Source organism: Varanus komodoensis, unplaced genomic scaffold (assembly GCF_004798865.1).
Source record: "Varanus komodoensis strain SLA01 unplaced genomic scaffold, ASM479886v1 scaffold12, whole genome shotgun sequence".
Lineage (NCBI taxonomy): Eukaryota > Metazoa > Chordata > Lepidosauria > Squamata > Varanidae > Varanus > Varanus komodoensis.
In genome coordinates, this window is record NW_025335349.1 from 18,969,324 (window position 1) to 18,984,908 (window position 15,585).

At 41.2% G+C, this 15,585-nt stretch overlaps 1 protein-coding gene across 1 annotated transcript in view; it reads right to left on the reverse strand.

Annotated features, from left to right (window-relative positions):
• CSMD3 (CUB and Sushi multiple domains 3) overlaps positions 1–15,585 on the reverse strand; it is a 650,552-nt gene that overhangs the window by 70,481 nt on the left and 564,486 nt on the right. Inside the window, exons 51-54 of the mRNA XM_044421466.1 lie at positions 14,973–15,158; positions 13,701–13,895; positions 12,914–13,087; positions 1,703–1,876 (exon numbers count right to left, since the gene is read on the reverse strand). Coding sequence (XP_044277401.1) covers positions 1,703–1,876; positions 12,914–13,087; positions 13,701–13,895; positions 14,973–15,158 — 729 coding nt within the window. The remainder of the gene's footprint in view (positions 1–1,702; positions 1,877–12,913; positions 13,088–13,700; positions 13,896–14,972; positions 15,159–15,585) is intronic.

The window sequence follows — 15,585 nt, forward strand, 5'->3', positions numbered from 1 at the left end:
CAGCTCTATTCTGCACCAACTGAAGTATCCGGACCGTCTTCAAGGGTAGCCCCACGTAGAGCGCGTTGCAGAAATCTAATCGGGAAGTTACCAACATGTGTGTCACTGTCGCCAGGCAGTCGTTCTCCAGGAAGGGACGCAGCTGATCGATCAGCCGAAGCTGAAGGAAAGCGCTCCTTGCCACTGCTGTCACCTGAGTTTCTAAAGACAGCTCAGGGTCGAGGAGCACTCCTAAGCTGCAAACCCTGTCCCTCAGAGGGAGTGCAACCCCATTTAGGACAAGGCCCAAGGCCCCCATCCCGAGGCCCGAACCACCCACCAACAGGACCTCCGTCTTGTCTGGATTGAGCTTCAGTTTATTGGCCCTCATCCAGCCCATTACCTCGGCCAGGCACCGGTTCAGCACAGCCACTGCCTCACCTGGATTGGTGGAAAACGAGAGGTAGAGCTGGGTATCATCAGCGTACTGATGATTCCGCAGCCCACACCTCCTGATGACCTCTCCCAGCGGTTTCATGTAGATGTTGAATAGCAAGGGGGACAAAATGGACCCCTGCGGAACTCCATGGCATAACTGCCATGGTGCAGAGCCATAGTCCCCCAGCACCACCTTCTGAAATCAGCCATTGAGATAGGAGCGGAACCACCACCACGTGGTGCCTCCAACTCCCAATCCCGCTAGCCTATTCAGAAGGATACTATGGTCGATGGTATCGAAAGCCGCTGAGAGGTCCAGGAGAACTAACAGGAGAACTCCTCCTGTCTCTCTCCCTGTACAGGTCATCGTACAGGGCAACCAAGGCAGATTCAGTGCCGTACCCGGGTCTGAAGCCGGACTGAAATGGGTCCGGATAATCAGTTTCATCCAAGAATGCTTGGAGTTGTCCCACCACCACCCGCTCTAGCACCTTGCCCAGGAACGGGATGTTGGCCACCGGTCTATAATTGGCGGCCACCTCTGGATCCAGGGATGCTTTCTTTAGGACTGGCCAGACTACCGCCTCTTTTAAAGAGGAAGGTACCCAACCGTCTCTTAAAGAGGCGTTGACCACCTCCAGGATCCAGGTCCCAATCCTGTCCTTGGCTTTCTTGAGTAGCCAAGATGGGCATGGGTCTAGTAAGCAGGTGGTAGGGCGTACTTGTAGGGCATATAATTCAGACTTATAGCCCTCTCTTTTCTGTTTCAGAGAAACAAAAGCAAAACATGCCTTTTGAAGATAAAGTTTGTGAAGAAAGGTATTGGAAACATGAGTCAAGGTATTGTCTGTTGACTTCAGTGGTGGGCCTTCTTCATTTTGCTACACAACAAAATCGGATCAAACTGGCCCAATTCTGCTCAGTCTGTGGACGTTACATGAATCTGGAACACATCCCAAGGAAACATGCAGGGTTTCATGATGCACCTGGAATGACTAAAAATCCATTTGAATTCCAAGTTGTGACACAATAAAATGTGGAATTCAAGGAAGGAGGTGAATACTTCTGCAAGGCACTGTGTACACATGTGTGCGTGCATGCGTGTGTGCACATGGACAGAAAATAGTTCTGTAATACACACACACACATATATATAATTCAGACATTTATATTAAGCCTTTATAGCACAGTATTAATACTTTTTATACCTCTTTCCCTGTATTGAATTAGTAAAAGCACATACATTTCATAAAAGCCCCAGTATAGCCTTGGCATGCTTACTTACGCACACAGGATGGAAGTTGACCAGACCAGTTGTGATCCTGCTGGCATATTCGTACTGAAGAGCCAATGAGTCGGAAGCCAGGACTGCACTGATAGACAACAGTGTCTCTGTAGCCATAATTTTCTCCAATTACTTGACCATTGACAATAAGATCTGGAATTCCACAATGACCCGCTAAGTAAGACACAAACATTAAGTTGGTTAAATATTAGAGCACCATTCTTAATTTTATCAAGCCATTGTGAACCACATAGAAACCTTTGCCTATTGGTTGGTATGAAAATGAAATATTATCATCACTGATGATGATGATGATGATGATGATGATGATGATGATGCCTGGTTACTATATTTATAGTTTTCTTCCATGGATCTTAGGATGGCATACATAAAACTTCCTGTCCAACAACTCTGTGAGATATCTTTGGCTGTAAGGTAATCAGTGCTACAAAATTACATAGTGGTCATGTTCTCAGAATCATTTTTCAGCAAGGTGGGCAATGCATTTTAGGACTTCTGTAGCTCAGTGCAGATAGGAAGAGCAATGCACCAGATGGTGAGTAGTAAGTTAAATTCAACTTTATTTCTTCCTATTCAACTTCATTTACTCTGGTTCGAATGAGGATTTTTTTAAAAAAAATGCTTTGTATGTTAATTAGCTCACCACTGCAGTGACTTCTATTGTTATCACTTAACACTATCTTGTGTATAGCAACCTTTAAAGTAATAATCACTGTCTGTACTTTCCCACATTTTGCATTCAGTATGTTAACTGACGAACCATTCCAATTATTATGTTATTACCCAACAACATCTTGCGAATAGCAACTGTTAAGGTAATTATCACTGTGCAGCTCTTTTTTTGAATTTCAATTCCTTCTGAACATGCTGCTTACATCTCTCCTTCTCTCTCTTGCACGTGTATACCGATCAGACCATCTGAAGTTGACACTTCAGAGTAAATGTATAACCTCTACAAAAACTTACATTAAGATTAACTGGTTGGTCTTTAAGGTGCCACTAGACAGTTGTTCCTTAAAAAAAAGCCTTCACAAAGTTGTTGTGAGATTAAAATTGGGTAATTCCCATGATGGCCAGAACTGGTTTGAGAAGTGTAGTATATATGTGGAAGAACAATAGATATTAAACATGATGCAAAAAAATGTAAGCTTGGTTGGAATAATTGTGAAAGTGCACGCTTTCAGGTTACTGCAAGCGGCAAACTGGAAATAGGCACAGCCCTGTGCTGCAATGCATTTTCTTCCTGGATTTTTTCACAGAAGAGGCTATGAGGAGCCCTGTGCAGTAATTGCAGCCACCACACCTTAAATCCCAACAAGTGAAGAACCAGATATGGAACTGTTTGGTGGAAATATATACCTGAGCCCTTTCAGTATTTGATATTTAGTAGTTCCAGACATTACAGGCAGCTACTGATGAACTCATCAGAGTTAAAGCTCTTTAGGGGACCATCCGAGATACGTTTAAAAAGGAAAAATAAAAAGTCTGACTCCTTCCAGCTGTTCATGTCTAATAGCTGTAAGGCAGACAAGTATGACTTATTTCTCTTCACGCTGGCAATGACTGTATCTATGGGATTTGGCCAATGTAGAAGGCTCAGAATGTTATTTCAGTTTATTTCTAAGAGAATACACCAATGTTTGCACATTTCTTCATATTCAGGGTGGAAAGAACTTGATGAAACACACACACACAACAAAGTATTAGTGGAAGTAAATCAAACACATTCAGTCATTCCTACTTGGAGGGAAAGCAGCATAGGTTACTTAGGATGCTCCAGTCCCCATTTCCAAAAGAGCTATGATTGATGGTGGTGGAGGTAGGAAGAATCTAATCCAATACGAATTTGGGATTAGCCAGACCTGGCAATACAGAAACAGGGAAACAGAGCAAGTCAGAAGGGTCCTCACGGGCCATCTAGTCTGACCCCGGCTCCAGCCAGCTCTGCTCACGACATGCCCACCGTGTGCATGTCCAGCCTATATTTGAACACCCGCACCGATGGGGCCTCAACCCATATGAAGGAGGACAGTGCCGAGCACCTGGCTGCTCAGTGAAATAGCACTTGAAAAGGTCCAAATGTAAGGAGAGAGCCTTTTCCTCTTCTTTTTAGAAGTCCCCTAATATGTACTCAGGCATCACTCAAGTCTGAACAGGTTAGACTAAACATCCATAATGTAGGTTGTATGTAGGCTCCACTCTTTATATCCAAGTGTGTGGCTACCGCATATCTATATTGGTGCACACATCCATACAGAGAAAGAGAGAGATGCATCAAAAATGTCACATTGCAGTGATCATTAAACAAATGTCAAAGTCTTTATCTGAAGGCAATATATCAATTGTGGAAGTGAACGGATGCATTGCTGAAAGGGAAGGGCTATTGCAAGAGATCTCATTTACAGTCATTTCCATCACCAAGGAAACCACTCTTTTTGTCTGTATGTTTTGAAGAATGGCTGTATCATTACAGCAGAGGAAGGGATAGGCACAAGAAGGGTGTTAAACAATGGTAGGCGAAGCATTATTGCAGATAATTGGTAAGTATTTTCTGCATCAGCATTTCATCCAGGCTTATTTAATTACCTTCCATTTCAATGATTGGGGCAGACTCTGTTCTCTCCACCACCCCCACCCCTCTCTTGCCTTCTTGGTTCTACAATATCTGTGATGAAAGGGTCCCTATTTGACATTGTCAAGAATACAGGAACACACACCACTGAATAAACCTGATGCATTCTTTATGGACCTCCTTTTTGTTGTCTTTTGATGCCTCCATTTTTAATTCTTATTTTCAGGACTCCAGTTTAGATGGGAAGCCTGTGTCCACACACACACACACACTCTCACTGCAAAGTCTGAAACTACTCTACTGGAAAGGTGATTTATTTTAAAGGATAAATTTAATGTTGTTTAGTTTAAAGGATAATTATTCTTAATCGTTTCTTTGTAGGACAATTAATCTTTCCATACTCCTTTAAAACATTGATTTTTGTTTTCAACTGGCCCAAATGCCTTCTGCACATGGTACAGAAGAGGGAGTGGTCATACAGGGCGATGCTCCATTTCTGTTGAGCCCCGAATGACAAACCTTCTTCCATGTCAAGTGCAGCAGCACTGCCAATAGCCAGGTACAGCCCCATTCTTGGTGGCCACCGTGTGACTAACTGTCCTCTGTCAGGTGCATCAGCTCAAGTGGTTTGCCAACTAGTAGTTGTGTGGGGCTCCATTCCTGGCAAGGACCCCATGAACAGTGGGTGTGGTTGTAAGAATTTGTACTCAGGGCTACTGCAAAATGGGCTGGAATTCAGGGAGCCAAGCCTAGGAAACCAGACAGATTCAGATAGATTCCTCAAGCATGTCTACATAGTTCCTCTTTTTCTGCCTTTGACTTTCCTAGTGGGTCTGGCCTTCTCAGGATATGCCTCAAAAATTATAGCCTCTGTTTCATAGTTTTCTTCTAGGGAAAGTTCTGGTTTGATTGCATCTAGGACCATCTTGTTCAACCATCAGTCCAGGGTATTCACAAAGCTCTCCTCCAGCATTAGATTTGGAACATACCCATTTTCTTCCTGTCAGCTTTCTTCACTGTCCATCTTTCATATTCATGCATAGTGACTGGGAAGACAATAGTGTGGATTATCTTGGCCTTGGTCTCCAGTGAAGCATCCTTACAAATGAGGTTCCTTTCTCATTCCCTCATTGCTCCACTTCCTAATATTAGTCTTGCTTGAATTTTTGTTTTTTGTTTTTGGCCTCATTCTCCCTTTGAATTCAATTTCAATTTTTTTTATTAAATTTCTGTAATTCATCTTTAGTCATGTTATTTGTCCTGTTAGTGTTAGGCCACAATCCTGCTTTTGCACTTTCTTCTTTCACTTTCATCAGAAGTCATTTCAATTCATTGCTGCTTTCTGCCAATAGGATAGTATCATCTGCATATCTTAAATTGTTAATGTATCTTCTCCCAGTTCCTTTGATCCAGTTTTTCTTATGATATGTTCTGCAGACAGATCAAACAGATAGGGAGATAAATACACCCTTGACTGATGCCTTTGCCTATGGGAAACCATCCTGTTTCTCCATAATTTCTCCTAACAGTAGCTTCTTGTCCACAATACAGGTTATACATGAGGACAAGCAAGTACTGAGGCATGCCCATTACCTTCAGAACCATCCATAGATTGACATACTCAGAGGCTTTTCTGTAGTCTAGAAAGCATAGTTTGTTCTTCTGAAATTCTGTCGTGAGGTCATAACTCACATCCCCAGTTACTCACACAGACGCAGGCAATAAAAACTAAAGACTTGTATTCCAAATGAGTACAAGATTTATGTTTATGACAGATAGTGTAGGAGCTACCGCAGATTGCTCCAAGCATCACAGTTTCCCCCTCCTTTCTGACCTCTCTGAGATTTGTCACGTGGATCTCAATCTCCTCAGACTTCCCTCTCCACGGGGCTTGGACAAACTTCTTTGTCTCCTTCTCTGTTCTAATTGGTCTAAGCATCGAAGCCTCTGCCTGAGTTGGGCACATTCCATGACAACCGACTCCCCTTCCAGATTTCCAGGAACTCTCTCAAAAACTTGAGAGTCAGGTGGTGGGGGGGGGGCTGTTTGTGCCGTGGGCACCAAGTATAAATCTCCCTGCTCTAAAGCCTGATCCTCGCTGGGGGCTGCTGGCCCTCCTTCACGTGCTAATGCCTCCCCCGAGTCATTAGGCATGACAAATTCTTTGGTGCCTGTTTCATCACCTAGCACATGTGTAAACTATGTTTTCTTTTTCTTTTTTTACCACAAGAGGTAGTGATGACCACCAATCTGGATGGCTTTCAGTGGGAAAAAAATGATGGTATATAAGTCAATCAGGCTAATAGTTTATGATGTCCTTGTATTTTGTTTTTTTTTAATGGCTAGTAATCCTGATAGCTGAATGCCATATCAGAGAAAGTAGGCCGATATGCTCCAGTTGCTAAGGAACATGTGATTGTACTCCCACCATACTTGTGAGCTTCCTACACTGCAACTTGGTTGGTCACTATAAGAACCAAAATGCTTAACTAGATGCACTATGTAAGGCTCCTACTATGTTTCTCTTTTTCCTTAACAGAAACTCAGTGCCCCTTATAATGATATCTGCCCCTCACACTTTAACACTGCATGGCAAACAACAAGAACAACAACAACAGTTCAGACTCAGGAGAAGAACCTGTACATTCAAGGCTCTTTCAACTGGAGAACCACCTGGCCACCATCTTCTGTCTCAGAATCCCTGGATGGCCACTCACTTTGGCTGAAGGTGGTATAAGACTACCATGTGCCTTGCCAACCTACATGCAAATTCAGTTAGCTTTAGCTCCCTGCTGAGACAACATAATAATGGATTGAGCATGATGCTAATGGGCAGAATCCAAACAAATCTAATAAATAAATAAACAAATATCCAAGCTTCAGCCACTGAGATATTCAAGGTTCTGCTTTTTTCCCTTCATAAGAGGCTATGGTTTGAGTTGGCTTGCCCTGACCTGTTCTTTCTGGCTTGGTCTCGTTTTGCCTGTTGTGACTTTGTCTTTTTAAATATTTCACTGCACTTTTCAAGCTTGATTTAACTCCAGTGAAGACTGTTGTCTTCCTCTGAGAACCTCAAATGCCCACAGAAGAGGAAATGCCCTATGATGACAGAAATGGAATGCAAACAGAAATAGCTATTTGCTGCAAAAATATATGAGAATTCTTGGGGAAATTCTGAGATTTAAGGAAGTGAAATACACTAAGTTTTCAAGCTGATCCCACTTGCTATGAATGAATGATTAGTAGCTGCAGAAGAATAGCAGATACTGCAGCTGAATTAGATTCACTTCTTCATTTAAATGCAAACTTCCTTGTTAATAGCTAGATATGCAAAACATTTAAAATTTAATAGCATTTCAACAAGCAAATTATAACCTAGTTTATTCATTTCAGTTTATACAGATTTTTTAATAATCTATTCATGTCCTTTAATAATTCATCATCGTTTAGTCAGTATCTAGTTAAGTGATTGGCTATTTTTAATAGTGTCTATCAAAGCTGTTGGTCACATTGCCAGTGCTTCAGATGAAAATATGAAATGTGGAATGACCATCATGCAATGCATCCACCCAGTAATACTGAGCATATATTTTATTCATTTTAAAATTACATGCTGAACTTGCATTAAGTTTACTATAATTCACTGTGTTATATTAAAGCTTGACACATATTCAACCTGCATCTAGTCTACTGAAAATGTCTACCATGCCTAAATGAATAGAAGTCAGACATAATTGCATAATGTCTGCATGCCGACTCCAAAGTCTTCATGTGGTCAAATGGCCTTATGCATGTGTTCACTTGCAATATAGGCATGGCTTAAGTAGGAATAAGATATGCAAAAGCATGCATGAGCCCTTCCAGATCATCACAGCTCTGGCTATGTCAAAGCTCTTTGCACTTTACGCATGATGCTCTGGATAGATGTTCAGCTGAGAGCTCTTACATTCTGTTTCCACTCTAGCTATACCTGTTTTCCAGGCAAAGACCTGCAGAGCCCTCATAGATGTCTTTTGTTTTGACTATGGGAGAAAAAAACCCTGAGAATGGAGAGGAAAATATAACCTCACTATACAGAACCACCTTTTTATTAGGAACAAAACTTCTGTATAGAAGTTTTTGTTAAGCAGCAAAGATGGACTACAGCAATTTGGTGTATAAAATTCCTACCTCTTCTCTAGAAGCATGTGTTGAATTCTTGAAAGTAGCAACAATAGGCAAACAGCCTTGCACAGATTACCTTTCTATCTTTCACATCTTTGATGAAAGGCTATGATGAAAGGGTAGCCTTTTATCAAACCTATGGTAGCCATCTGGAAGACTTCAGCGGGAAGATTATTTATTTTATAGCCCAGAATGCATGTGTTGTCCATCTCAAAATGTAGCTTTTCTGACTTATATTTTACTATGATAATAGTTTTATGGCTGCTTCCCTGGACAAGGTTCCTGATAGAATGACTCTGGCCTCAGTCATATTCCTATTTTTGCTGGCATCTATTATTTTATGTATTTATGAAAGGCAGGATCGGCACATATATTACATGGTCTCCTATTGTGGACCAGCCTTTTCTAATATAGTACCTTCCAGATGTGATGTGGGACAATTTCTATGTTTCTCAGTCATTGGGTCATAGCATCCCCTTCTTTCGTAACAAAAAATTACAGTGAAGAGGCAGAAGTAGAGTGGTCTTATCACTGTTTTGTGACCACTTCTGGGTGGTGGAGAGTTTCACAGCTGAGGAGCAGACATTCATGCTCCCCTCAAATGGATAATCCAATCATAGAGGCACTAGCAAGCATGGAAAATCCTCTCACGTGCAGGTCAAATGTGACCCCAGATGTTCCCATTTCTGGTCTGCAAGCATTTTCTGCTTCCTCTGATAACACTAATAGGGGATAAGGGAGTTTTAAATGCAGTTGAGTGTAAATGCCCTATACAGCCAGCCTTTGTATGCACGAATGCTGTTGCAAAGAAATGAGAGCTTATTTGTAAGCAGATTTGCTCATTATTATCATTACCATTAGCAAATTGTGCAAAACAACAACAGTATAGATTTACTTAGAACTGAGCAATTAGTTTTGGAACTTTGGGGGTGGGACTTGAGATAATCATTGCTTTGTTCTTGGTATTACTGTATGGCTATGTTTTTGGAAGGCAGAAGGTGTATACTATAAATTCTGTATGATTGTCGTGCATGAAACCCCGACAGAGACAGTGACTCACAAGGAGGTCTTGTGCGTGACACCCTGTGCCCAAAAGTCAACCCCACAACCCAGCCTGGGGGCGGATGAGCAAGCAGCTGCACCTCCCTCTGACTCCCGGCCCATTGAGCAAATGCCTGAGCCCTCATTGAAGCCAGAAAGTCCGGAGAGAGAGGAGGCTGCAGGTTCTATTCGGAAGGAAGCAGGGCAAACTGCTCCTTCCCCCTCCAATGCTTATCCTCCTGAGCATGAAACAGAAGACACAGTGGGCATGGTGGATTTCTCTTGAGCAACCAATCGCCGCAATCTACGCAGATATAAACAGTGACAGAATTTGCTACGTAAGAGAGAGGAAAGGCGTGACTTAGAAGAGTAATCCCACGTGGGCTCAGGGAGAGAAGCCATTAGAGGGTTAACATCTGCATACCAAGGGCCTCAATTGGAGAGCTTATCTATAGAGTTGTAAATCTTGTAGACAATTAGCATTAAAGGACTGTAGTTTTGTTGCTCCTGAAAGTGTGGATTGTTTATGTGCCTGGCTGCCATCCACAAGAATGATAAAAGAAATTCTGAAGAATAAACTGTGCTATTGCTTCTCAGCATACCACATTTCATGGCACTCCAGGTCACAAACTCTTTGTAAATCTTTAACATATCACATGCTCCTTTGTATTTTGAATGAATACACTCTTATACAAATGTCTTATATTTACCTAATGCCATTTTACACTTAACAGCTTTTTAAAAGTCTAGATTTTTTTCTATCCTCCTATTTTCTCAAATCTGTATTAAATATAGGTGGCCATTAAAAAAAACCAAAACCTTAGCCCATGATTAATTGATTGTTCTGTGTTGGTTGTCTCTGTGTATAGATATTTAAAATCCACAGAACTGGGAACTATTTAACATCTCAGAAAGACAGGTATTAATAATAAAAACAATTATGTTGAGTCCTTGTTAAACTTCAAACATAATTTATTTAGTTTTAATTACTTTGTCTGGCAAACCTGTTAATATTTTCCCACATATCTGTGTTTCTACAGAGAAATGTGTAAAAAGATACATAAAAAGATAGGCCTGAAATGTCACCTTCCTAGCCAAGCTTCTGCTTAAATGTCAGACAATTTCATTTGAGAGCTATGATAAAGAAACAATCCCAGCTTTCTACAAGTATGCCTGCCTGCCTGCCTGCCTGCCTGCCTGCCTGCCTGCTCTTTCTTTCTTTCTTTCTTTCTTTCTTTCTTTCTTTCTTTCTTTCTCTCTCTCTCTCTCTCTCTCTCTCTCTCTCTCTCTCTCTCTCTCTCCCTCCCTCCCTCCCCCCCTCCCTCTCTTCCAGATTAATGATTCCCCAGGAAGTGGAGGCATTTGCTTTGTACAAGCATCAAACAGCTGTGACCTTATATCTAGCAAGCCTGTAATTGGTTATGCTAAAAGTTCAACAGAATTGGATGCTGCCTATGCAGTAGTTCCTTGCAGCATTTTAAAAATTAGCCTCTTTTACTGGTCCTTTTGAAATCCAAAGGAAAATGAATATAACTATTATCATGCGGTTAGAGTTCTATATTCTTTTGTGTGTCAAGAGTGAAAAATAGTCTTTTAGACTTGTTCAGAATGTCTGCAGACTGAAAACAAGGTGGTTGAGAAGGACCAGGTCCATTGTCTAGCCCTCTGACATCCAAAGTTTGAATGGCTTATTGTGCTCAAAGCCTAGAAATGAGCAAACTCTGTGCGCACAGAGACAATCAAGTTATGCAAGTGTTGAGTGAAGACAATGAACAGAAACCAATTCCTCTTTCATATGGCAAGTATATACACATTCTAACACAAGTAAAGGCTGTGTATGGATGGATGGATCAATTATTATTTTATGAACAAAGTTCAGGTCTTCTGATGGTAATGATGGATCTAGCGGGATGATTGCTACATCCAGTGAGAGCTCAGATGGTTAATCTTGTGAGATGGACTCCAAATTTGATGGGTAGTTGCCAGAGTCTGGCACTCAGGACTGAGTTCCGAAGGAGGACAGAACTGGAACTGGAACTGGAGAGGAGCACTGCAGCGGCTGACTTGTGGAGGGCGGCACTGGATTCTGGTGTCTCTCACTGTTCTGGTTGGTAGTGGTCTCGGCTCTGAACAAGGGGCTAGGCATGCAACAGGGCTTGATTGGAGTGAGCTGGGCTCCAGTACAGTTCCAAGCCTCTCAAGTTGAGGAAGGCACAGCATTCTTGGTAGAAGCCCCTGCAGTAGTTTCTTCTCTGGAATGGCCTCAGCCAATCATGTCTACAGTCCTGTTCAGAGATGGGCAAGCGGGAGTGGAACCTGTGCCAGTCGGGCAGGATAGAACAGGCCTTGCTCAGGATCAGCCAAGGTGGACAGTTGCACCTCAGAACAAAGGCAACTGACAGAGGATGCTGTATGGGTGGGGAGGAGTATCAGATGTTGCCCTGAAAGAAGGATGTTGTCAGTGCCACCTAGTGTGTTGGCGCCTTGGTCTCCTGGATGTCTTTTGGTGCTAGCAAGGAATGGTGCTTGGGCCCAGGCTCACACTGTAGCTCTGAAATGTGCAGAGTGCCAGTAGGGAGCACCTTGCTGTGGTGTTTCACCTTAGGAAATATGGCACCATCTGTGGTCTTTGTCACGCTGGCCGATTTTGAGGCCTTTGCCTTTTTTTTGCCAATTTTGTGGCCTTGAGTGGTCCATTGCTGCACAGCCTATTTGCATGGCTGAAGAGGGTCCTGCTATCACTGCAGGAGATGCAGAGAGATTTGGGGCCTCTGATGTGGAAGGCTGCTCCACTGGAAAAGGGAAACTGGGCTTTGTTCCAGAGTTCCACTTACAGGCAGTTGGCCCTGTGCTTCCGCACCACTTTAGTAAATGCTTGGTAGTGGTAGCAGGATTCTTCCACATGGCTCTCCCCCAGGCAGAAAAGGCAAAGAGAGTGGGTTTCAGTCAGCATGACTTTGCTGCTGCAGCTAACACACTTTTTAAATGGGACTTTGGGTGCCATTGTGGGGTCAGGAAGGTGAGACAAAGTGTTCTGTGTTTGAACTTATGGATTTGTGTTTTAACTTGTTTTAACTTGTGGCATTTATTATTATTCTAATCATGTTTCAATTATGATTTTAATTACCTTTAGTGTTTATTTTGTTGGTGCTACTTGAAAGGTAAATAAGTACCTTGCTACTTGAAATAAATAAATAAAATAATGCATACTTACAGTCTCAGTGTTCCTCATTCTTACACATAAATCCAGTGGAAATGTACACATATAGATATGTGAGTACATACAAGATATCAGTTAAAATATAAGCACCTTTCTAATGCAGCAAAAACCAGTTTGATGATAGAAACTGTGCACTCAAATCTTGGTAAGGAAATTTCATGGAAGTATGGTAAACATGAAAAGGAAACCCTACCTAAGCATCTTGTTTCAGTTCCACTCCATAGTCCAGAAGAGAGGCATTCCCGTACTGCTGAACCCACCAACATGAACCCTATATCACAAGTAAAAATAGCTGTCGAGCCATATGTGATCTGAGTTCCAATCTTATTCCCATTTGGAGGGGTGGGAAGTTCTCCACAGGAAATAACTTAAAAGTTAAAACAAGAAGAAATAAGTTGGGCACATTCCACCAATATTCATATTCTCCAATATTCATATTCTACTAATGGCATTTCGGATGCTAAATGTCTTAGGAATGACAAAGATGAAATCTGCTCACAAAATTCTGTTATCCATCAAAGGGAATGGATTCATAATGATCCACCTATGATTGATATGAAATACTTAAATCAGAACTGCATAACAGAATGGATGAAGGGCCATAAAAATCTTCTTTCCCCCTGTCTTTCTTACTCCTTAGCCCTGAAAACTGTGTAGAGGCTAGAACTGGAGAATGATGGCTGATATATGTATTAATCAGAGTCAATACTGGTGCTTTAATCTAAAGATGATAACTGTGAAGTAAAGTATTTGCATAAAATAGCCAATAGGAGTTTTACCAGGCATGAGATCCCTGAATATCAGGCAACATGAAGGGTGAGGTATTAGCTATGGGGGCACGTTATTGAAAGTTTTGGCTTCTTGGCCTGCTGGGCTTTCACAAGCATGGCTGAGAAGGATGGATGGAGTACCCTATTGAAACATCAAGACTGAAGGGCTAAAAGCTGAATAAATTTTGGCCACTTGAATAGAGCACTCACTTTGGCAGTATGGTCTCTCATTTCTCCAACTCCAAGTTCCATTGGCAAGACATTCTATGGATTCTGGTCCCAAACCATGGTACCCAGGATCACAGCTGAACACAACTTTTGTTTTGTACTCATAATGAGAGCCATTCACTATCCTCCACCTCCCATGTTCCAGTGTGAATGAATTGATGCTTGGGCATGTAACAACTTGAAAGGGAAAGGGAGAAAGACAGGGAGAGAAAAGAGAGTGTTATTTCTACAGTTTCAAAAGGGGAAAAAAGATAATTGCCTTGTATTCTTATCCAAATGTGTTCATTTGATGGGAATATGAAATTATCTGAGTTCATAACCTAAAGAGTCACACAGTAATCTAGGCTATACTTAGTTTAGACTCTAGAAATATTTCACTTGAGGAATAATATTTGGCATTCCATTTCTTCATTTCAGATTTGGAGGGTGATTATCCACATTTATTTTACTGCTTAAAATAATTACCTAATGGATTACACATCACAGCAAAAAAGTACAGCTCTTATTTGGCTAGTGAAATAATCCTTCCATAAGCACTTCGGATTTGTCCAGATTAAAGGCATTTTTATCACACTTCTTGATGCCATTATGTTCCTCTTACAAACTGAGAACTCCTATTTCAACTTACTCATCTAGTAGCAGAACAGTAGCTTCAGGGACTGACTACAATTATCACTTGTTATGTTTACAGTAGTTGATTTCCTCACTATGGCAGAAAAGCAGACCATGGTGGAACTCTCAACTCAGTGAGAAAACAATCATAATTACATTTTAACTTTATAGTCCACATAGAAAACAAATGACAGAGGAAGTATATGTCTTACTATAAATTAACAATGTGTGTGGCTATGAGAAAAAAGAATGTTTTAACTATTCCTGAATATTGCCAAATTTACAATTATTGCTCTGAGAAGGAATGCATAATTGAAAGTCAGAATACTTCTATAGCTTCTTGGTTTCTCCTCTCCATGAATGGTATAGATGGACCCATTCATGTAGACTTAATTTACTAGATATTTTTCCTACCAAAACATTTGTAGAATTTCCATTCACTTCAATGTAGATATCACATATTTCTGGTAGACCATATCCTTTAAGATTTTTTTTAAAAAATGTATTACTATTATCTAAAGGATTCTTCCTTGGGTACCATAGATTGTCACTTTTTTGTTAGTACCCAAGTGCAAGCTTTTGTATCCAAGAATAAAAATAAAACACAGCAAACTTTTAAAGAATAAACTTTGTTCTCCTTACCTACACAGCGAGGAGTTTTGTTATGGTTGCTCCATGTGCCATCTGGCTGGCAGGCTGCAGTTGTAAGTTCCTTGGATGACAGCCTATACCCATCATTGCAAAAATAAGTAACTCGTGTTCCTACTAAATAATCAGTGGTTAATATCCCACCATTCACTGGAGCTTTTGGAATCCCACAAGAGATAGCTGAAGATTAAAAAACACAAATGGAAAACAAATGTCAGTTTATGAATCGTGCCCCATTCTACTTTTTACATATAGTGTTTCCAAGTTCAGGAAGAATCATGCAGTTGGGATGAGAAAGCACAGTTCAAGCATACTTGATAAGTAATTTCAGCTTCCTTTCTGTACTTGACCCTCCTACATATTTATGACCCTTTTACAGTGCATGCAACTGAATAAGGTGCCACTGAATACAGCGAGACTTAGTTCCTGTTTTTATTTTTTTAATATCTCAGTAAGCACTGATTCAAATCATAAGAATGAAGCTCAGGCGGAGTACTGTACACGAATACCTTGCCTACTCATGGAGATCTTGGATGTCAATGCAAACTGGCCCAGACTGGTAACCAGGAAGAACTCTGTTGCAGAGGGAAAGTACTACTACTTTTAC